This window comes from Zonotrichia albicollis, chromosome 6 (genome assembly GCF_047830755.1).
Source record: "Zonotrichia albicollis isolate bZonAlb1 chromosome 6, bZonAlb1.hap1, whole genome shotgun sequence".
In the NCBI taxonomy this organism is placed as follows: domain Eukaryota; kingdom Metazoa; phylum Chordata; class Aves; order Passeriformes; family Passerellidae; genus Zonotrichia; species Zonotrichia albicollis.
The window spans coordinates 3,287,178-3,311,642 of NC_133824.1; the positions used below are offsets into that span (position 1 = coordinate 3,287,178).

The 24,465-nt window shown below is 37.8% G+C and overlaps 1 protein-coding gene across 5 annotated transcripts in view; it reads left to right on the forward strand.

The window, feature by feature from the left end:
* PPP1R13B (protein phosphatase 1 regulatory subunit 13B) overlaps positions 1 to 24,465 on the forward strand; it is a 73,881-nt gene that overhangs the window by 45,979 nt on the left and 3,437 nt on the right. For 2 of the 5 annotated variants that reach the window (XM_074542287.1, XM_014264446.2), the window contains exons 5-16: positions 8,611 to 8,712; positions 9,743 to 9,917; positions 10,285 to 10,481; positions 12,220 to 12,384; positions 13,179 to 13,359; positions 15,060 to 15,215; positions 17,935 to 18,104; positions 18,944 to 19,445; positions 19,971 to 20,737; positions 22,288 to 22,425; positions 22,503 to 22,636; positions 23,338 to 23,504. In XM_074542287.1, coding sequence (XP_074398388.1) covers positions 8,611 to 8,712; positions 9,743 to 9,917; positions 10,285 to 10,481; positions 12,220 to 12,384; positions 13,179 to 13,359; positions 15,060 to 15,215; positions 17,935 to 18,104; positions 18,944 to 19,445; positions 19,971 to 20,737; positions 22,288 to 22,425; positions 22,503 to 22,636; positions 23,338 to 23,504 — 2,854 coding nt within the window. The remainder of the gene's footprint in view (positions 1 to 8,610; positions 8,713 to 9,742; positions 9,918 to 10,284; positions 10,482 to 12,219; positions 12,385 to 13,178; positions 13,360 to 15,059; positions 15,216 to 17,934; positions 18,105 to 18,943; positions 19,446 to 19,970; positions 20,738 to 22,287; positions 22,426 to 22,502; positions 22,637 to 23,337; positions 23,505 to 24,465) is intronic. The other 3 variants (XM_014264447.2, XM_014264449.3, XM_014264450.3) reach the window with 3 other exon arrangements.

Here is a 24,465-nt window from a genome sequence, read left to right on the forward strand (position 1 = left end):
AATAAACAAGTTTCACATGCTACTTTCCTAGAAGTAATTTATAAGCAGTCTATTTCAGATGTAGCAGATGTTCAATATATGTTTAAATCCATTTCTAATTTTGAAAATCTATTCTAACATTGTTTTCATTTTTGTTAAGTTCTGTCTTTTCATAGCTGTTCTGCTTAAAATAGCAGCTTCACTAAGAAAGTAATATGGGAAAACAGGAAATCTGGAGTCTGTAGCTTATACTGAGTAGACTTTAAACATTTTCTTATGGAGTGACTCACAAGCATGAGCAAATTGGAGGAATTACTAACAAGACAGTGTAGACTGAGAGAGGTTAAGATTTTTATCAACTATAGATAATGTGACATTTTTCAGCAACTGTGATGCAGTTGAAGCAACTTTATTGTAAGAAGCCATTAGTGTCTTTATTTGCATGGTGCAATAATATTTTATAATACGATTTTGGGGTAAAATTACCCAATTCTGTTTGTGATGGTAATTGCAGGACTATTTCATTATCATGAGATATTACCCACTAGTTAGATTTTCTTTAATTCCCAATATTCTGGGTATCTTTTCTGGGTTTAATTAGCTCGTTCATTTCCATTAAGCTAAAAAAAGGCACGTGCTATTGTCATTGGATTCTTTAAAATGGATTTCTGCTATCGGCATGTTTCTGACCCAATTAAAAAAAATGCAAGGCTGAGCTGTGGATAAAGCCACTAAACTGGAAATAATGTCATCCATGTCGAGATCAGCAAAACTCTATTTTAGCTTAAATAAAAACAGATACTTTCTTTTATCTTTTGATAGCATTACACATGAGTTTAGACAAAGGATTTTCAAACTGTTTGTTGTGTGTGTCCCTAAGATCAGGTTTTATGGAAAATGTGGTCATTTTCCATATGACCACATTTAATTTGATGATATACAGGGTCAATAGATTTCAGAAATTTACAGAGATCTGAATCACTAATCTTCAGTAGATGCTCCATCTCCTCCTGTAGACCTCAGAGAGCAAAAAGAGGCCACATACTTTTCATCTAAGACCTATCTGATGCAGGAGTGACTTATTAAACTCACATATCTTCCATCTGTTTTCCTCATCACTGCTATTGTGCCAAGGACAGATACTCAAGGTGTGTGTTGGATATTCTCACCAGCAACCCTTAAGGCTTTGTTGCCAACTGGGCTTTTTAGAACATCCTCCCCTTTGTTATTTTGAATGCAGCTTAAGGCAAAGATGGAACCTGTCTGGGTTTCTGCTGCTCATGTCCAGGTTAGCATTTGGAGAATTAGGAAGTCTTTTGGTAGATTCAGCAGGCAAAGCAAGCTGTTCCTTTCTCTCATGCTCTGGCAGTTTGGAGTTCTTCAGCCAGAGCTGTTATTCCTTTGCTGTAAATGCCACACAGGGGAGGAAATGCAGGGATGGCCCACAGGGGTGACAGCACCCTGGTTTGGAGAGGCCGAGAATTGTCAGAGCACCAGTCTGTGTCTGGAATTCAGTGGCTGGAGATCACTCCAACCTACCTGTTCGGTTTATCCCCCCCGAAAGGTTGTGGTGGTGGTGTCCGCCCAGGGAACGCCAAGTGTCCGGTTTATCTCGGCTGTTTGAGGGGCCTGGAAAGGCCCGGGGTGGCCTTGGGGCAGCCCGCGTATCGAAGGACGAGAAGAGGCTTCAGTTCTTCTTTCGGTTTTTATGTTTATTAATTGTTTATCTAAAAGATGTTCTTTCAGCCAAACAAAGATCTGCTCAGCAGTCAGCCATGGGCACACTGTCTGCCCTCTCGGGCAGCCACGTATCTTTATATCCCTTGTTACGTGTACAATATTTATTATTTTTCCTCAATACTATCTATTCTTATAACTCGGTGTACTCTCAGTAATAACTAATCCAAAGGTGCCACCGTGGCCAAAGAAGATGGAGGAGAAGAGGAAGAAGAAGGAGGGCAGGACACACCCCAATTCCTCCATCTTACTCTTCTAAATCCCCCTGTACATAAATCTTAAACTTTGTGTCTCACTCTCTAATTAACTAATCCCTTCACCATTCACCCTGGTGAAGCCCTCATCCTTGTCGTCTCCTGTGTAGGGTTAAAGTCCAGCCACCAGACACTTCTGGCAACATTCCAGGAGTCTCGAGCCCCCCAAGGTGGTCTCGGGGGCTCAGCATCTCAGGACTGAGATCTTGAGATCCGACACCTACCCCTTTTCATTTTATAGTTGTCATTCTGCTTTGTTCTGGGAAAATGCTCATTTTTACAATACACTTCCTCCCTCTTTGCGCACATGCTCGTATGCCTAGTTCCAGATCTGCCAGTTCTGTTTGTCACATAGCTCTGGAGATTTCTGGGATTTGACAGCTCTGCAAAGGTAAATCCCTAGTCTGGAGATAAATTTTGTATTCCCTCCTATGCTCTAGGAAGTCACAGCAACTTAAAACTGCTGTGGATTATGGAAAGTGAGTCTTTCACTATGTGCAGTAAAACCTAAGTATTTACTGTGCCTTTCCATGTAGCCATTTTAAACCTTCTCAGGAGCAACTTGCAGCATCTTTCTCACCTGTGCTGTGCTCTCCTGTTAGGGTGGTGAAAATGTTTTTTTTTTTTTTTGCCATGGCAGAATTGTATGTCTCCTCAATGAAGTCCATATGGGGGATGTAAATTCTTTCACAAGCTCCAAGTTGTTGCTTCTTGGAATTTTTCTCTCTCTTGCAGTTTCTGCCTCTAATAGTACTGTGGTTTTGGTTTGGTGATGGGTGTGTGTCCCCACCCCCTCAGTCTTTGATATGCTAGTGTTTACCCCATTTGGTAAAGAGTGTATCTTTCACATTTTTTCTCCTTGACCATATGGTTACCTTTACTATCAGAAGAAGGAAGGTACGGAGCACTTCAGAGAAGTCCTTTTGGTTTGATTTTGTTGTGGGTTTTTTCGTTTGGTTGTTGGGTTTTTTTTGGTTTTTTATTTTTTTGGTTTTGCTATAAAGGTAATTTGGCCAAAATCTTCCTTGTCTGTATAACAGTTTTAGAGTGTCAACCTATGTAAAGAATAAACAGTGGAGCTGGGCTGCAGGTGGGGTATCTGCTGCTTTGTTTTCAGTAGCTGCTCTGTATTGACTTTTTAATAAACTGGCTGAATACTGACAGAATGACAATATTGGTTTAATAAAGATGGTTGAGAGTACTGCAACACAAGCAAAAACCTTTTGTGTCTCCATTTTGATGGGCAAAGCCAGAACCAGCTCTTCTGGGCTCCACAGTAGAAGCTAAGGCACAGACTTTTTAAACTCTGTGTGCTGGTTGTTCACATTTTAAGTGGCATTGACCTTGGCAGTTGGTGATTTAACCTCAGATTAATTTCTGGCTGTGACAAGAGAGGGACAGAGCAGTGGAACAAAGTACAAGAAGAGAAGTACTAAATGAGGGAGAAAGGATACAGGTGATGGGGGGGAATGATAGGAAGAAGACTAGAAAATATGGGAGAATTCATAGAACATGATTGAGTGCACAAGAATATGCACAGGAGAAGGTGGAGCTTGGCCAGTTTCAGGAAGCTTGAGTTACTTGAACCTGTGGTTCCCTATGCAGGGTTTTGGGAAGGGAACTTCAGAAGATTGTGTGGGAGATGGGTGTGAACTAGAAAGAAGGAATAAATAGATAAGGGACGTTAATGACATGGTGGTTCTTGCAAACCTAGAAAAAGATCCGAAGAGATAGTGTGCAGGAAATGATTAGTAAGTTCTTGTATTACTCTGCTTTTCTTTTTCAATGAGTTGGTTATGTGATGCTTTACTGGCTGGGTGTTGCTGAACCAAAGCATGAGACCACCAGTCCTTATAGTGGCCTGTAAAGCTTTTGAATATTTGGTTTTTCCTTTAAAGCTCTTTTGAAATCATAACAGTCTCAGGTGTGGATTTAGTGTATGTTTTATTATTATTTTCAAAGTAACTGTTCTTACTGGTGCAAATTTAGAAAATTATAAGAAATAATTCTTTTCATGGGTTAAGCGTGGAAGCAAAAAAGTTGCATAAAATCAGACCACATCCCAATTAATCATCTTTTAAAAAATAATTTATTCAAAGGGTTGGTCTCATGGGGTTTTTATTTTAATATTGACATAATTAGATTCCTCTTAAAAGAAAGTTTTCTGTTGGGAGTAAAGGCAAAAAACCACTGGAATCTGCCCTTATTGCTTCCATCCCTTGACTACAGTACATCCTGCTTGTCAAAGAAGTATTATTAAGTTCAGGTGCAATTTTTCATTTACCATTGTGAGTTGCCAATGAGTAAGCAATTCATAATAGCCCAGAAGTATGTAGACTGAGGGGTTTGTGATATTAAACAGCATAGAAAGGAAGGAGGAATAAGAAAATAAATTTTTAGGGTGACAAGACTAATATGTAGAAATAAATATTAAAGAGTTTTGCTTCCTTAATTAAATGCCTAAGGTATGATTTGTTTTGAGGCTGCTTATAAACTGGTTCCCAAACTGTTTAATTACTATTCATCTCACCTGTCTCAAAAATATTAATCATCAAATGGTAAAATATTAGCTTGTAGTAGGAGGATGATGTCAGAAGCTGAAACTCGAGTTCATTACAAATGCTATCTTTCATCATGCCCTTTTAAAGTGCATGTTAAATAATACAAGTATAATTTTTTTAAGATCCCTGTCAATATTAAGAAATTGGTGAATATAGGTGTAAATTACTCTTGCCTATGTGAGGCACATATACTTCTCAGTGCCTAATAATGCAATGTTTGCTCTATGGCATTTCATTTAGGAGTTCATCCCTGTGTAAATGCTGCTGTGAATCAATGAAAAGAAATTTACAATTCAGCAAAACTGTCCGCTTTGATGTATCACCATGTAGCAAATGAATCTGTGGAATCTGGAGGAGTAGGTATTTGTGGTGGCTTTTTAGTGCCTCCTTCAGAATTCAGTTCTGTAGGAGGTCTGCTTCCCTTGCTGCAGGAGAAAGGAGGAGCTCTGGACCTTCAGTGTGATAGGCTCAGGTTTGTTATGAGAGGTGAGTGTCTTGCCTTGGTGGATGGAGTTGGTAATAACTGCTAGGAGCAGCACAAATGTAAGAATCTGAGAGAGCTGAAAGCACAGAGCTGTCTTTGCCTGAGGTTCTGGAGAAGGACTGAGACAGGCTTTTTCTCTGTGGGGTGTTTGCATACACATTATTACAAGCAGACTCCACAAATAGGAAGAGCTCTGAACTAATCAATTTAACTAGATCTCGGCAAGAGAAGGATTCTGTGGTTTTCATGCTGTTTCAAAAATGAAGCTGTGCCGATTTGGAGACTTGAAACCAGCAACAGTCTATCTGAAAAGAATTGATTTGATGTTGAAGAGGACTTCTGCTCATGCTGTTTGCTGCTTTTGCCACGTGGATGAAAAGGAGAAAACTGCGAGTGAAGTTACAGGTTCAAGGCTCTGTTTCCTCAGCTGTGTTATTTTTTTTTTCCCCTAAGTACAGTGTAGCTCTTGTAGTGAAAGGGTATTGGTATTCAGTGAGGCGAACATTAAAAGATTTCTCATAGGGTGTTTATATTTAAATGGTTAATTATCACTGTTTCCCATGTTCTTGTGCTTTGCCATTTATAGAAGGTTTTTAGACATTAGACTGTCTAAATGGAACATTTTACAGTAGTTCATAGCTTCTTCAAGGAGATGCTAATATCTGCATTAATCTTATAAGTAATCTTCTATATTTTACATGATACAAAAGAATACAGTACTTCTGCTAGGCGTTATGAGAGAGACTTCCAAATATGTCTGTTTAGAACAGTAAAAATTCTGAGCTCTTGGATTAAACTGGGTTGGGGTTTTTTTGTTAGATTCTGGTGCTTTCACAAACTAGTTTCTTACTGTCATTGTGCTTTCCAGGTTACATTATCCATTTAGAAAATATTTAATTTTCATGTGGTGAAATGGCTTTTTTACTTTGAATTGCTCACAATTTCTATACAGATATCACTTTTTGAGTCTGGATATATTTTTAACAAGAATACTTAGTGGAATGAAACTTCTCTGTTTCTTAGACAGTGTTATACTCAAAATTTCTACTGGAAATACAATGGGCTATCAATGTTTTTAACTTCAACTGGTAATTAAAGCAGAAAGAAAGGAAGCATTGGGAAAACTGTGCATTGTCTGATGCATGTTGCATATTTCTGAAAAAGCTCATGTGTGTATTGAGAAAATGCTATTGATTCACACACACTCCCCCTTTAACTTTTAAAATCAGTGATCCAGGGAAGCCATGATGCCATTCTGAGCCCCTTGTAGGAATTGCCTGCAGAGCCCAGCAGAAGCAGATGCAGGAGTTTGTTTTTCTCTCAGTTGGTCATGCCAACTGAAGTCTGCAGAGCCTGAAGGTGTTTTGGGAGCAGCATCTGGTTTTCTGTTTTGTTTTCTTTTCTCAAGCACATTTTGGTTTGTGAATGGCACTTGGAGAAGCTTCCTTACTTTCTTAGCCAATTAGTGCCTTTCAGTCAGTAATTAATAATAAAATGTCTCTCTTGGTGGCCACAAGTGAGTACAACTTACCTGCCCTGAAAGAATATTGGGAAGGACTCTTCTCTGCATAAGTCATGCTAATAAAAAAAAGTACACACTAGTAAGTTCTAGTTCTTCCTTGTGTTGAAATAGAAAATTATTATCTTGAGTGGACTTCACCTCTCTTAATTACTGCTCTACTCTGAAATTTTTTCATTAGTGGTGACTAGTAAGAGGAATTTCAGTTGTCATTTCCAGTAAGCATTATAATTTCACTTTATAACTTACTCTGTGGGAAGTGTTCAAACAGGGACAATAATCTTATCTAAACATTTTAGCTGACATGTCAATGTCATGTGTCCAAGATGGAGCTGCTTTAAAAGTTAGTGAACCAAATCTGGCTCATCTTTATGATTGGTGTTTGTCTTACTTGAAGAATTATATGCAGCAACATGAAATACTAATTCAGGTAGCAAAAAAGAATTCAGTTACTTTAAAACAATTAGTATTTTAATTTCCTAAATGAAGCTTAAAGAAACTTCTGTATTGTGCATTGGTTGGAGAATTGATACTTATGTAGGAGTTTGATGTAGAAATATGAAAAAAGCCATTCAAAATGCCTGAGATCATGTGGTCTCAAAGAAAAGTTTCTGAGAGTGAAGTACAAGTACTGCAGGCTACACATGCTGGGTATCAGTAGCAGCAGCTAAATCAGTTTTCTTATGGGGTCAGGTGTGATCAGATCCATAATCTGATGTGTGATCTATTTTTAGTTTGGGGTTCTTTTTTTCTGTATGTAAAATGTTCAAACCTCATTCCATTTTATAAGCATTTGAAACAGTATTATTTAACAATATATCCAAAATAATTAAATATCTTTTCTTTTTCGGCAGTGTTGACTGTATTGTGGTTAGCAAGTGATGTAGTTTTTGTTTGGTTTACTAATAGTGTAGTCATGTAATGAAAAAATTACATTATTTACTGAATTATTGGAGTAGTCCAGCTTTTAATAGATCCAATAAATTAACTGAGTTGTTTGTAAATACTTTGAAACAGATGTTGGGCTATTCTGAACTTTGCAGCATAATTTTTCAAAGACTAAAATTTTCTTTCTGTGGAATTTCTGAAGTTGTGGTTAAACCCTGCAATTCTAAGGTTATGAGTTTTGGTTTTCTGAATAGCAAATGTCAGCTTCTGGAATTTTTCTTGAAACATTTCACTTTCTTACTTGAGGTTGCATACAAAAAGTGTGGTTGAAGTAATTTGGTCTATAAATGTAAATCATATTTGTTGATAGTGTTATGGATATATTGAAACAATGCATTAATGTTTTAAACCATGAAATTTGGTCACACCCATGGTATGAATTTTAAAGAATCTTCATCATTTGTGTCTCTATCCTAATTTTTTAGCTTCTGTTAGTTTTGAAATGCAAAAGGAGTGAGCCTTGCTAATACTATGCATTTCATTCAAAGTAATAGCCTCTTACCTATCTGAAGGGAATCAGCTTTACTTTTCTTCACTTGTACAGACTGTTTTTCACAGATCCTTACCCTGAATGAGCTGAATATATCAGAATTTTCACCATCTTTGAATGTGATCTTAGTGACCCCTTATCTAAGGTTTCTCATGTGGTCTTGTACTGTGCCAGGTCAATAATGTGAACCAGCAGTTTGAGGTGCCAAGGCAGTTGAGCTGAAAATATTAGGAAAGGAAAGCAGCTTCACATTCTCCTGCTGTCTCAAATCCTGCTTTTATGTGTGTTATCATGTGTGCCTTACCAGGACTGTGTGCTAGTGCTACCAAACATCTGAACAGAGAGGAGTTAAATGTTAAATAAGAGCTCTTTTTTTCTCCTGTTGTTTGTTTTGTCGCTTAGTGTTCTCATCTCCTTCCACTTTCCCACTTTTTGCTTTTTCTGCCCTTCTGCATGGTCTGTGTCCCTCCTTTCTGCTCTGATGATCCTCACTCTTTCCCAGGTGCCCATCATTCCTCTTTCTTTGAGGACTTGGGAGGAGCCTTGAACCTTCCTCTGCTGAGTGGGGGTTTAGGTTTTCAGCTCAGAATGCCCTGAATACACATCAGCACATTCATGGAACATTTTCTGTCCTGCAGGTTGGGAATCCACGTGTGGAGCTCACTCTTTCTGAGCTGCAGGATATGGCTGCCCGACAACAGCAACAGATTGAAAATCAACAGCAAATGTTGGTTGCTAAGGTAATAATTCTATACAGACCATTTCTTTTCAATATATGCAAGCATAAGTTTGTGGATAGAAAAAAAACACACTAAGTCATTTCAGTTAAGCTCTAAGCTCAAGAAATTGCTTGAGAAATGCATCATTTTACCAGAATAATCTTAGCCTAGGCAGTGCAGTCTTTTGGCATAAATACTGCTAGAACGACCTATGTAATGTGTCTTTACAAAAATATTGCTAGGGCATGTTTGCCTCTGTGTGGCCCCTTCATGATCTGTGGCAGAACAGGCTTGACTCCATGGTCATCTTCAGTGGATCATTCAGTAGAGTAATAGTGGGATGGGGTGAGCATATGCCAAATTCATAAAAATTTATGTATTGCATTTCCAAGTCTCAGAGACAGAAGAATCTAAGTATGTTTGTAGAGTGGGGAGGGGGTTTAATGGTTTTGACATTGTTGTTTGAAGTATTATACAGCATGCCTTTGATGCTTGGAATACCTAAGAGTCAACCTACTGATTCTGTTGTTCTTTCTTGATGGAAATTATACTAAAAAAATATTTTTCCTTGTGCACCCAGCAGAAGAATTATTATTTAAAAGTGGAATATTTTCTTACAGCAGGTCAATTTCCTTAAAATGGTCTGTTGGGCATACTTTGTCATCTTTGGGAAGCTGGGTAACAGCACTGGAAATTTATTTTGCCAACAGCAAGAAAACTGTTAGTAGTGGCAGAAAACAAATGCCAGAGGAAGCGTCACAGATGTATTCAAATGAATGCTCAGACTAGGGCTGTATTCGCATGTCTATGTAAATATGTTATTTTTTGTCTAAAAAAAATCTTGAATCTCTGCTCTGAAACAGATTTGTTAATTTATTTTAAAGAGGTTTTTCTAGGGATGGTACATATTTCAATGAAATACAACATTTTCTGATTTGTGGAAGTAGAAAACCTGATCACAATTATAGAGTTTTCTAAGCTAATGTGTTAGGGGTTTTTTTTTTAATAAATGGGTAAGAGATTTCTCTTGTTTAAAACCTCCTTTTGTCAGGAGCAACGTTTGCGTTACCTGAAGCAGCAAGAACGTCGGCAGCAGCAATCTGTTTCTGAGAGTGAAAAGCTCCAAAAACTTAAGGAACGTGTTGAAACCCAAGAGACAAAGCTGAAAAAAATCCGTGCCATGAGAGGACAAGTGGACTACAGCAAGATGATGAATGGCAATTTGTGTATGTGGAATTCTGAATTTATTTACTGTTCACTGCATGACTAACAAATAATGCTGTATTTTAAATCACTATAGCATTGGTGCAGGTTTTCAGCTACATTTTTTTGTTTCATGGAGGTTCTGTGTTTCGATGACATTTGTATGCAACAGAACTTTTTGTTAGTTCTGTATAGTCAAACATAGAATAAGTCTATTCTCTAACCATTAGGAATCTTATGACTGCTAGCAAATTTGCAATATAAATATTTTATATGTATTTTAGATGTAGAGCTAGTATGGTGTGTTTATTAGTACTTGTAGAATTAAAAAATTAACAACTTCTGCTTTATTTAATTGTTTCTTTGTTATTTTTATCTTGTTAATTTTAGCAACTGAAATTGAGCATATAAGTGCCATGTTCCAGGAAAAGCAGCAGGAACTGCAGGCTGCAGTGTTAAAAGTGGATCAACTCACTCAGCAACTGGAGGATTTAAGGAAAGGGAAACTGAATGGGTTTCAGTCTTACAATGGACAAATGACAGGGCCTGCAGCAGTAGAATTAAAAAAGTTGTATCAAGAGCTACAGGTAAGTAACAAAAACATGCTATTTGAATTACAACTGTAGATTTTAAAAGTTTTGTTGCTGCTCTTATGAGTAGCAGTTTGGTTCTGTTACACCTTATAAAAGTAGTGTTGGAATACTGTTAATGTGTGAGGTTGTAGTTGCCATACAGCCTTTTTTCAGAAAAAACTTCACTAACATTAAAAACTATTTTGTTCCTTATACATGTAATGATACAAAGTGTGCAAGTGTTTTGAAGGGAGTTTCTCAGGCCCTAATACGGAAATACTGAAAGTCTACATAATTTATTATTTGCTTTAATCTCTCTCAAAATTTTTTGTGAAACTAATTTTGGTACTTCTCTATCTTGCACTGATCTGGGTATAGCGAGCTCACTTACATGTCATCTTAACTTGGAGACATGACTGTAATTTTTAAAGTGTATTGTAAAAATTATAGCTACATTGTCTGGTGTGGATAAACAAAATACATAGGAATTAAATAACACATTTTAATAGAGTAATTAAATATGCAAGTTGCACTATATTCCCTGCACTAGATAGTGTAACATTGTGTGAATATACTACAATTATTGCACTGTATTCCCTGCATCAATGTTGTACATCTCCTGCAAGAAGCTTGTTATATCTAGAGTGTAGCTCTCATACAAGTAGTTAAGTATCTAGTTTAAATTGAAATTTTGTCAAATTCTGTCCTAATGTATTAGGATTTTGAGGGCTTTTTTATTTGAGGGCTTTATTGTGATCAAGGTAACAACTGTAATATATTTTATATTTTAAAATTAATTTAAATTTCAAAATTAGTCTCATTTATTTAGATGAGCAAATACAGCAGAACTTAATCAATTCTGTTTTCATGCATTAGGAATAAGTCTCCTTTTTTCTCTTTTTACTCCTTCCTCCTTTGTACAAGGCATATCTGCCTTTGAGTAATTCTAAGTGCAAAGATGCTCAATAGATGAAGATTTCTCTCTTGTGCTTTGCAGTGATCCCATATGTGTTTATCAAGACTTAAATTTGCCTCAGGTGTTTTTTGCTTGTAACGTTACCATGAAAATAAGAACACTGAGACAATGTCTGAGTTATTGAAGGTGTGAAAAAATGCCAACAGCAAAGCAAGAGAAGTAATTATAGTGAGTGTCATGGTTGATTTAAACCATAAAAGTAATCCACCTCATAATGCACTGGAAAACTGCTGTGAAGGTTTCAGTTTAATCCCCTTGCAGAGAGGAAAATCTGTGCAGAGCCCCTGCACTGGCAGTTCAGTTAACACCCCTTCCAGACATCACAAAGTCTCATGTGGGTCTGGAAACAGAATCAATGGCATAATTTCTGTTACAAGTTTTGTATCACTTAGTTTTCGTGATAGACAAACTGTCTGGGGTAAGCATGACTTTAAACAAACATTTTCTGTGATTTAGTTCTTCACAGTGAAATTTTCTGAAATGTCTTTCTGCCTAATTCCTCAATCCATTTTCTATAAATGGGATGCAGTTTCTATGTATTTAATAGGCATCCACTAGCTTTTTTAGGAGATTTTCTCAGTTTTTTCTTCTAAGAGTAGTTCATGGTTGCAAATGCTAACTTGACAGGATGTGTGGAACCGTAGAGACACCAGAACAAGCTGTTGATCCAAATTCCTTTCGGTTTTTTTAAACACTGCATTACAAACCATCTTGCCGAGAACTCTTCTAACAAGTGGAGTTTTATTTGTTTTATATTTTTTTTGTTTGTTTTTGAAGATCCGTAACAGGCTCAACCAGGAGCAGAACTCCAAGCTCCAGCAGCAGAAAGAGCTCCTGAACAAACGCAATATGGAGGTGGCCATGATGGACAAGAGAATCAACGAGCTGCGCGAACGACTGTACAAGAAAAAAGTTGAGGCACGTCAAAAAGAAAACATTCCTGTAAGATAAACTGTTCAAAGGGCCACACTTCAGTTTATCAAGGGCCTATAAAAACTGCATAGAATCTCCCTTTTTCCCACTCTAGTACAGTTACCTATGATAAAAGTAGCAGGTCTCTTAAAACTATTCTAAGGTTTCTCATAGGTATCCAAAAACTAAGACAGAATATGTTTTCTTTTATTTTTCTTTATGGCACAGACGATACTACATTAAAAATTAGAAAAGTTTATATTTCTAGGAAGGAAAGTATGACTATGTGCTACATGTTTAAAAGCATGAATGCATAAAAAAATTGAGTTTTATAAAATACCTTCCAGTATGAAAAATGGATAAAAATATTAACAGTTTGATAAAGTTAGGCTTAATAGTTGTTTGGAGCTTCAGAAAGATTTTAAGAGGTGAATTCTGGATTTCTATATGTATTACTAGCTGGAGGTATTGCTTTAAAAAAACCCAACACGTACATATTTGATCATTTAAGAACTCATTTTTGACCATTTGCTTGAGAAAGACACAGTGACAGAGACTTTCCAGAGATAATAGTTATCTACAAGAGACATATGTGCTGTGACTAAAAAATTTAAGCTTTGAGGTGTTGATTTTAAGGAACAAAATTCGTGCTTTCTACCATGTTGTTTTTTTTTTTTGTAGAAGCATAGAGTATGATAACTTAATTGTCAGGTGTCCCAGCTAGAGTGCATGGTTGTAGATAATCAAGTTTAGACCTCCCTGTCCATGCTGAAGGGCCTGGATTAAATGGACATTCACGTATCAATTTGTCCCATCGTTTCCAGTTGAATCGAATTAATGGAACTTCATCGCCCCAGTCATCCCTGAGTGCTTCAGGAAGGGTGGCAGCAGTAGGGCCTTACATCCAAGTTCCAAGTGCTGGCACTTATGCTGTACCAGTAGATCCAGTTAAGCCACAGTCCCTCACCATTGCTCCCAACTCAACACATGGAAGATCAAAATCTGGTAAGTACTTGTGTGATGTTTGTTAATACAAATGGTTTGAAAAGGGGCAATAAAGAAAAGGAGTAATTTTCAGAGACCCAGTGTTGGCATAATTGGTGTAGGGGAGGAGGCAGGTTTCAGATGTGTTAATAATGTTCTGGGGATTGGACATCGGTCATTTGATCTGTGGCATTTTTGCTTCTTTCCATTATTTTTTCTTAGGAAATTGAGTATTTTCTTTGAAATTTTACTGGCTACATCCCTAAAAGGGGCATGTTTTCTTCACATGCCAGATTCTATCTTGTGTCTTTAACAGCTTTTTCAATTATTTTCTGTGTTTGAATGTAATAATGAAATCAAATTTGTGGAAAACTGTATTATAAATAACTACACCTTGTTGCTTTTTGTCAAGTAAAACAAAGCTAATGAGTTAATAATAAGAATAATACTTCTCAGAAGGAGACTAAATAGGAAAAATAGAATAAAACTATGAGAGGTTTTTGCTCCATCTGAGATGTGGGAATTTGTGGTCTTTGAAGCATTTCTGAAATGGACCAACCATAACATTGATGTTGTTTACTTGTTTCTGCTCCATTTAGGGAAGAAGCTGCCCCTCCAGAACTCCCCAGAACGTTGTGTCTGAAATTGGCTTCCATGTTTCCCACTATTAATAATTCCATCTAAAATTGTCAAATAGAATTATTATGTAATTTTTGTTAGAGGCTGAAGGAAGCAGGTCATATTTGTCCCTTAAGTTCTCAATTCTAGTGAATCTCACCGGTTTGTTCATACCTTAGAAAAATCATAATTCTTAAGAAATTATAAGCTGGTAAAATATACATAATACAAATAAAAATGCACGATCCCATTGGTCTAACCATAGGACTGATTTTACCTGGTCTCCTAGGAGATATCAAAAAGGGGATAAGGAATGACTAGGAGACAAAAGCTGTTGCAATATTCACATACAGTCAAGGACTTAAAACTGAATATTCCAGCAAAATTTGCATCATGATTTCCAGATGGGAAGGAAGAGGTGGGAGAAGACAATCTGAACCTCTCTGTAGGAAAGAATGTCAGAAATGCTCCCCCCCAAAAAGCCCCAGAGTCAGAAAGTAAAACTGGCCAAACAGAACTTAAAAAAAAGACTCCAGTATTTCCCATTGATATTAGTGATTTAGCAATACCTTTATCAGCTAAAAGTATTCAAAGTCTGTACAAATCCCATCACTGTGGTTTTATGGAGAAGTCTCAAGAAGATGGAATGTCTTAATTGTGGGGGTGAAGGTACAGATTTGCAACAGTTTTGTTTCGGATTCGTGGATCCTTCTTCCACATATGGAAAAGGACTAACTTTTAAGTTTACCAACTAAAAGCTACAATTTTGTAATATCAACATCCCAAAATATACATGCCCACTTCTAGACCTACCTTGGAACTTTTAATATTATAAAAGTAATTATTCTGCCTTAGGACTGACTTTGTAGTTATTATTTTGAAGATACTTGAATGAAGTTCTCTAAAACAGATTTATGTAAGGAGAAGCGTACGTGTTCCCAGGAAGAAAAGAAATTGAGAATTTATTTCAACTGTCATGCTTTTGTTTCTCATTATCTGAGTGTTCCTGTACTAATGTTCTCCATTGTCATTGTTATAATTTTTCCACCACTTTTTTTCTTTCTTTTTCTGTGTAACTGGATCTGCCTTGGTGCATCCGGTAGAGACAGACTGTGGGTGTGTGAAAAAATCTCCAGACACCTGGAAGGTTTCTGATTTAGACATAATAGTGGATCCTATTCTGTCACCTCCCACTTCTCTTCAGTCTGCTGTTCACAATGTCATCCGCCTGGCACCTACTCTGTTTGACACCCAGCACTGTGAGTCCGTAGAAGATCTCTGGCTAGCTAAGAACTCAGTTTTTAATATGGTCATCTGAGCTCTTGCACACAGATGCATATTAAACAGCATCTTTAGAACTTGTGATGTGGTCTGGCGTGTAGATGATGCTGTTGAAATGTAAATTGATTGAGAAGTTGCTTTTCATCTTTGAAGGAAACAGATTTGCAGCAGATGCATCCCAGGAGTACTGGAGTAGTGTACCAGGAATGAGTTTTCTTCTCTGAAAAACCTCAACATTTTCTCAGTGTTAGAAATTTCTGGCAATCGCTAAAGGGTTTTAGTTTATTTTGGATTGGATAGATGCATCAAATACATCTTAATTGAGGTACTTAATTTGAGGCTTAGTTTGAGTTACTTTGTGGGAAACCTCAAGTTTCTGTGTTGCACTGACTCTAGAGTTGGGATAAAAGCTCACTCTGCCCAAGTCAATACCCAGAGTCTTGCTGCCTTCCATTGGACTTGGAGTGTGCTTCAATTGCTGTAGTGAGTAACCTGGATCCAGACCTACAAAAATTTTAGGGAAAGTCAGAGAAAATGCACAAAACCTTTTGTGTTTGTGTGTCACTGTCTTATTTCTGTAAATGCACAATGGCCTGGTGAGAGCTGAAATGCAGTGGGTGTTATGTTTACAGGCACAAGCAGGAGGGTGCATTTTTGGAGGGGTGGATGGAGCCAGTTGGCTGTGGGGTGGCTGAGAGCAGCAGCTGGGGTGCTGAGAGCAGGAGTGTTGGCATCAGTTCCCCCTGGACTAGGTTGCCTCATCCAGCCTGGCCTTGAACACCACCTCCAGGGATGGGACATCCACAACTTCCTGGACAACTTGTGCCACTGACTCCCCACCCTCACAGTGTAGGTCAGAGAGAGGAGACAGAGTCTGAATTTGCTTCCAGTCTGTTATCTGGGGAAAAATATGCTGTTTACAATAAGTTTTTGTGTATCTGTCTTTCTAATAGAAAAGTGTTGAATTTGCAGGTAAGATGTTTAAATGTGTCGTGTCTCTTGCTGTTGTTTCTGTAAGTGCTTTTTCCTCATAACTAACTTACAGATCCAGATGCTTTCATGAATCAATTATAACACCTTTCACTGATCTTCAAAAGAAAGGTTTTACTGAACTGTAACCTTACTGGAGCTATAGAATGTCTTGCACATTTTGTACAGTAAGCATTAATTCAGTGCATAGTTGAAAAGTTTGCCATTATTTAGGGCCTAAGAGTTTAGACACCTTTTTGGTCTCACTTTTGATAACCAGATTATCAGAAACAATAACAAACAAAACCCACAACATTTTCAGCTTGTGGATAATGCCAATATTAAAACTGGGCCTCATCACTTTACTTCCTAGCAGCTTGCAAGTATGAAAAGTGATTTCTGGACTGTATACTGTATTCTCAGTGTAAAAGTATGCAAGTGTTAATCCTGTTTTGAGAGATACTCAACAAAGAGGGTAAGGCTCATGAATAGAAGCTAGAGTGGTGGTGGAAAATTCACTCTCATTAGAATGTTCCTATGCAGCTTATTTTGAGGCTATCTACTATACCAGACAGAGAATTCTAGAAATAGTCCTGTTGATTCTATTTTCCAGAAGCTTAGAACTGAAATAGGAAACATGGCCTCTATTACTGTGGGGTCCAGAAATCTCATTCAATCTCCACAAAGGCACAATCCCCCTCCATTTCAGCTCCTATCCTGTGGTAGAGTCAATGACATGTTACACATCACCTTTACACATTTAAGTGCTCCACTACAACAATTACAAGCCATAGGGATGGAGGAATGATCTCCAGCCTCCTTACAGGAAGACATGCCTGATGTTTAATCTTTTAAAGGCAAATCAAATCCTTAGGGTCTAACATAGGATTTATTTAGTTACTATAAACTATATCTAATTATTAAGCTACTTAAACTCTTTTGCTTACTTAGAGAACTGAAGCTAAATAGTCCCACACAGTTAATAAAGTAACATCAATGCCTCTAGGACTTCATTAAGGATTTGTTGCTTCAGTTTATGTGCAGCTATGCATGATTTTTTGCATATGATGAAGATAAAAGCCCATGACTTGCATCTTCACGCTGTGAGTTAAAGTTGTCAGCTGACTTTATAAATTTATTTAATATGAAATTGCTGGGGCAATTTTAATCGGGTGAGTATGTTGAGGAAAAACAAAAGGTGAGTTAACCACCACTTGCAGCAAAGGAATGTGTGCTTTTGTTCCACCCTGCTGCTGAAGGGAGTTATTACATTCTGTTATGGGTGAATGAATCTGGTAACCATAGTTTAAATTTGGAGTAAGTCCTCTCAGGGCTTACACAGACTTAACATTTACTGTAGTTTGACTTTGTCTCTGGATAGTGCCCAAAGAATTGTGTTGATGAAGTGTTTCTGTGTGGATTGTTACTCTGAATTGGTTTGCTTTCTAATAGCAGAATATGCAACACTCAAGCCAAAATTTTGATCACATTTTTCTATAGAAATTTTCAGTTCAATTTGAATTTTAAAGGGTTGTGAACAGCACATTCTATGCAGTGATTTGGCTTTCAATATTGATTTCTGAATCAAATGTTAATTTTGATTTATCTTGCTTCTAGAATAAAACTAATCCCACTGTAATCTAAGCTATTTTATTTCACATGTTGTTTTGCTTGTTTGCAATGCTAGTATGGATTATCTTAAATCTAGTATTTTTGTCTGTTTTCAAGCTAATGATGGAAATTGGCCACTACTTAAACAGAGCTCAGCCCCTGTGGTAAAACCCCCTCAGATCTCCAACACAGACTGGAAAGAATCAAGCATGGATACTGCTTTAAAGCAAGGAACTATATCCAGCCAGCCTTTGCCAACTTCAGTATTAGGAAGTACTGATAAGCTGGTGGGTTTCATCTGTGATATATTTATAGTTCTGCTTTGCTGAAATTATGAACCTTTGGCTTTCATAGCTGAACTCACTTCAATTACACATTCCATTTCCCTTCTGCTATTTATTTAAAAAGTCATAGAGAAAATTATATTTTTTCTGTTCCTTCCTGTTCTTATCACATTAAAATGTGTGGGTTTCTTTCAACTTCAGTACTTTGTATTCCTTCCTGTTCTTTTACATATCTAGTCTCCCCTTCTTCCTCTTTGCTTCTCCTAATCCTCTCCTGTCTCCTTCATGTTTTTCTAATTCATACCTTTGTTAGTCTTTTTCCTTTGTATAGATTATTACTTTTTCAGTGTACTCTTTTTCTCAAAAATCTCACAAAATAAGTCATTAAATCCATCCTTAAGTGAGACTAATAGTGGTATCTGTCTTCACTGTTGTAATAGTACTTTATGAATTCTTTAAGACTATAATCTTTAAAGAATAAGGACTTGGTCTCCTAGTTGTTTTGCTAAACTCTGACAGTATGTGTTTTCAAGATCAACTAGACACTGAGCTCTGGAACCTAGAACAAGTCAATCAGGCTTTGCATGTATGCAAATAGTTTTAAATTGATATGAATGTGTTAGAGCTGAAAGTGCCTTTCAACAATGGCCTTTGTCTGAGGTATGATGAGATCCTCAGATATGATTTTACCTGAGTTTATCTAGTGATAAAGGAACACAAATTGTTTATGTTGACTCCTTTTCTGTCCCACAAGATTGTATGGTATGTTGAAAAAGGAATGTTCTTGCCCAGACATACTTTATTGAACTGAATGGTATATACTATTTATTGTTCTTACACAGGGCCTTGACCTGGGGAAGGTGCCACCAACAGTTCCTGGTGTAAGCAAGCAGCTGCCTCAGAACTATGGGACCTATCCAAGCCCAGTTCCCTTAGGAACAGGTTCTACAAACTCTCTGGAAAGGAGGAAGGATGGCAGCCTGCCCAGGCCTGGCACCAGCATAGCAAATCGGCAGAGGCCGGTCCCGCTCCCGCCGCCCAGCACCGTGCACCAGCCCAGCTCCTCTCAGCAGATCCAGCAGAGAATTTCTGTCCCTCCCAGCCCCACGTATCAACCCTCTGGTCCCTCCTTGTTCCCAGGAGGAGAGGGCAGGCCAGAACTGCCTTTGACTGTGGCAATCAGACCTTTTCTTGCTGATAAAGGATCCAGACCTCAGTCTCCCAGAAAAGGGCCACAGACAGTGAACTCCAGTTCCATCTACTCAGTGTATCTTCAGCAAGCAACACCACCAAAGAATTACCAACAAGCTGTGTACAATACTTTAAATAAGTCGGTAAAAGCAGGTAGACTATATTTTGCTTTTTTTTTTTTCTTTGAAATACATTAAGATCTACTTGTTTAGCTTAGTTCACTTCCCATATCAATTTGGAAAACGTGTCTAAATCTGTGAGGAAAGTAATTTTTGTGCATGCAGCATAGCAGAAAAATAATTTAATATATTTTTTGAGGTTATCAATAAGTATGCATTGATTTTATTTTAAAACAACATGCAGTTGGAACAATATAGCCTGGATACTTTATCAATACTTTGATAAATAAGTTGAAAAACCAGTGTCTAGATAGGAGTTTTGCTTCTCCTACTGTTTCCTTGTGAAAGAGCAAAAACCTTCCAGATGCTCCTTGTAGCTAATAATTGTAAGCATCAGCATCACCAACAGGTAAGTATTTATTTCTGTTTTGACAGTCCCCAGAACAATATTTTTTCTTTCTGCATTAGTGTCAAACAAGTATTAATTGTTTATTTATAAATATTTTATTATGTAATTTAAGAACAGCTCTTCACTGTTGTCCATCTTTCTTTTCTTCAGTTTATGGAAAGCCTGTATTACAGTCTGGTTCAACCTCTCCCTCACCCTTGCCATTCCTTCATGGCTCTTTGCCTGCCCAGTCTCCCTCACAGCCACCACCTCAGCCTCAGAGTGAGGTCACTGAAAAAGATCAAGAGGTGGAAAATGCTCCAGCACCCAGTGAAAACAGCAATGTGGAGAACATTCCCCGTCCTCTCAGTCCCACAAAGCTCACCCCGATCGTGCACTCGCCGCTGCGCTATCAGAGTGACGCTGACCTGGAGGCTCTGAGGAGGAAATTGGCCAACGCTCCGAGGCCGTTAAAGAAACGCAGCTCCATCACCGAGCCAGAGGGCCCCAGTGGACCAAATATACAGAAATTGTTGTACCAGCGCTTTAACACCCTGGCTGGGGGGATAGAAAGTGCTCCTTTTTATCAGCCCAGCAATCCACAGGACTTCATAGGCAACTTAGCTGACGTTGATAACGGGAACGCCAGCACCAATGGCAATATTGAAGAACCAATTCCCGTGCAACCTACGGTTCCTGTCCCTGAGGAACCGCCCCCCTCGTCAGATGCCAATGACAATGAGTTACCTTCTCCTGCCACCGAGGAGTTGATAAGCACTGAAACCACAAATCAAACATCTGAGACAACTGAAGACAACAACAACAACCTTTCTATAGTTCCTTCTACTGAGCAGTCACCCAGTCCCACGCCAGAGGTCAGTTCTCCAGTAGAAGATGAAGCTCCTTTGCCACCTGCTCTTCCTCCTCCACTTCCTCCAGTAAGTAACAAAGCAAAAGAACAACTTTGTGAACTACAGAATTAGCTTTGTGCTTAAGCATAACAGGGACATGGTAGGCTTGTGCTCAGCAATATCTTTGCACTTGAAGTCTCATGATATTAAAAGGAAAGAAAACCAGGGGAGTTCCAGGGAGAATTCTGATGGATTAGTTTCTTTGCTACTCTACCTGCTTAATTAGGAAGATATGCAAATAGGTAATGGGAGGTTGTGTATGTGTTTCTCAACTTTTTGGAGGTTCTTGTTGTAGAACTAATTCAGGAATTGGAGATTCCATTATTTGTTTTAATTTGTTCAGGCCTTCACAGATAGCTTACCATTAGTTTCATACAAACAGTTAGGTCAGTGGGAAGCTTTTTAATTTGCAGGCAAGCTAAAATAGCTGTTCTGGGGAAACTGCTCTCCTTTTCCCCTCTCAGAGGAGATGGAACAGGACTAACTCTAGCAGCAGCATAGCTGGCTTGTGATAGCAACAATGTTTTTCTAATGGGCTTGTCACATCCTTTGAATTACTTTCAAAGTCCATCCTCCAGGACTTTAAAATCTTTTAAATACTTGCCATTACCAAAATCTACCACACTGGGGAATTGAAAAGTACAGAAAAAAAAGGATTTTATTCTTTGTTGTTGTGTTATCACCCACTCTTTGAAACTAAGGTTCATCTTCCTTTTTAGATTCAGGGAGGAGCCTTGCATTCTTCTGAGAATTTGACTGCAGTGTGCACAAGGCTTTGTATGGTTTTCCACGAGCATAAGGGCCAGGATACTTCTGGGAGAATGGAATATGCTAGCAACTAATATTATTCATTATATGAAGGGTTTATTTTCCAAACTGAAATAGCCATCCTATACAGGACCATAAGTGAAAACAGATCCTACAGAGCTAGAGACCAAAAGCAGTCTATAAAAGTTGTAGTTAATAATAGATTATTTTTTCCACAGCAAGTGACAAGGACACGTGTAAGGCATTCAGAATATTCTCAAAACACATTTAAATGTGCTTCAGATCTTGAAAATGCAGCTTCTGATAACACCAGCTAGAATGTCACATAAAATAGCTTCATGTTCTGTACTTTTCGTTCCTACAACAAAACTCCCAACTTGCCAGGTCTGACCTTCAACAGAGACTCCTGCTCATTCAAGGCATTGATTCCTCTAAGTACAGACTCTGGCTTAATTGTGTGGTGCTTTCCAGGCTAAGCAAAAGTTTTCAGTGTCTTAGATAATCCACCAGTAATATGCACACCTTATATTAGATACAATTAAGATGATGATGCTTAAAACACTGACTTAAGTACTTCATGCCTTGTACTCACTATATTTAATTAGAAGCTTTGAAACTATATTTGCTTGCTTTTTCATTTTTTTAACTGCATAAAATGTAGTAATGTATCAAGCCTTTTATTTAGAGACTTAAATAGAAATGATTTCATAGCTCTAAATATCATTTAAGGAAGATGAAATTCATAAATGAATCATTTTTCCTACTTGTACAACCTGAAATTTTGCCTTCCAACCTTCATCTTTATTCAGACAAAACGTACCAACTTGAAGAAACCCAACTCAGAAAGAACAGGCCATGGTTTGAGAGTGAAGTTCAATCCCTTGGCTCTCCTCCTAGATGCTTCTTTGGAGGGTGAATTTGATCTGGTACAACGAATCATATATGAGGTAAGCTTTTAAACAATGGCAACCCCATGCAGTATTCAGGGAAAAGGAAGTGCTAAACTATTTTATGTTTTCAACAGGTTGATGATCCCAGTAAACCAAATGATGAAGGCATTACACCTTTGCATAATGCAGTGTGTGCTGGTCATCACCACATTGTGAAGTTCCTGCTCGATTTTGGTGTAAATGTAAATGCAGCAGATAGTGATGGCTGGTAAGTGTCAAGATTTTTAACCTGGTGTCTGGGAGAAGCACCATTTAGATGCACATTCAAAATTTAATTGAAACCTGTTCTGGGAACAATTTCCTTCCTCTTTACCCCCATCAAATGAGTACTCTCTAAGCTGTAGGTGGAGATGAACTCAAATGCAAGGTTACAGCTCCCAAGCAAGCGCACTCAAACCATAAATGAGATTACAGTTTGTGATAATTAATGGTAGAGTTGCATTTCTTGTTCAGACGTTGAAATAATTAAACTATAAATGACAAATGACAAAAGTTATTTTGCTTAAGTTTCTTCATCAAAATACCACTACAGATGCTGGTGTTCTTGAAGAATCTCACCTTACAGGTAGCTGTAGCATTCCTGAAGTCTTTTTGAGGGGTGGGAATGTGAATCCTCAACTTTGTTTTACCTTTCAGGTTTCCTTGTATTAGAAAATACCCTTTCACACCCAACAGCTTTGTAAGCTGTGAAAATTATTAGTTTTGCTATCATCTGTTTCATAATGCTTGGCTTTACTGGAGTCAGGTAAATCCTGAAATCCATCCTAGCTGCTTGACAGGTTTTACACAATGCATACACATCCTTTAAACATAAAGAAAAATTTCCTTTTAAAACAGACAGGCTCTAAAGGGCAAGATGAAAGTTAGAATTCATGGAAACTTCATGTACATGTTTTTGCTTTATTTCAGGACACCCTTGCATTGTGCAGCTTCTTGCAATAGTGTTCATCTCTGTAAACTACTGGTTGAATCTGGGGCAGCTATTTTTGCTTCAACTATAAGTGATATAGAAACTGCTGCAGACAAGTGTGAGGAGATGGAAGAAGGTTATATTCAGTGTTCCCAGTTTTTGTATGGTAAGCTGTGACACCACATCTTTCTTAAGATTGATCCTGACTTGTCCCTCTGATCTGTGTGAAACATCTGCTTAGGCCCCAGACTGGATGATATGGCACATTACATCCCTGTGCCTTCTAAGAGCTAAAACCAGCATCACCTTTTCACTGTGATGTTGGTCTTAGTCCTTCTGGGTTTTGAATTACTTCACAGGCTCCTTCAAATGTTAAGATTTTTAAAGTTTTAATTTGGCTTCATTTCAGGAAATGCTTCTACAGGGAGGTTTTGACCATAACAGTGAGTTGGCAAGTGTTTTGACAGAGAGACTCCTAACTTCCTGATGCACAGGCTGTCAACTGAATTCTAGTAGTAGGAGCAGCCTTTTATTTCCCATAAAATTATATTAAGAGTTGATGTTTCCAAGGCATTTTGACAAGGCAGCATGTGTCTGTGTAGTGCTGCTGTGCTCTGATTTTCATCCCTATGCTGAAATTCAGAACTATCTTATTATCATCTGAGATCTATACCCAAATTTCTAGCAGATCACACAAAGAAAGAAATATGCTTTATGAATAATTATTTTACAGGAGTGCTTGGTTACTAAAATATATTTTGCAGGAAAAGCACTTCAATGGAGCAGACAAATTTTTTATTTCCATGAGAGGATTTAAGCTTCATTAAGGCTGTTTCAGATCTGACACTGTATGAGCTTTGAAAACCTCAAGTGTCCCTGTAGAAGGCCTGTTGTAGGAAGTGGTTTCCACTGCACGTATAATAAATGAGAAAAACTCATTCTCTCAATTATTCTGCAAGATTTTGTTTTATCATTAAGTTAAATTTCTGACAGCATTTCATCATGGAAGTGCTGAAAACTGTTCATAAAATGTTATTAACAGGAGACTAATATTAGGGCCACTGTGTCAATAATAAAAATCTCAGAGGGAAAGAAGAGTCTATTTTACCATCTGGTGTTGTTAACAG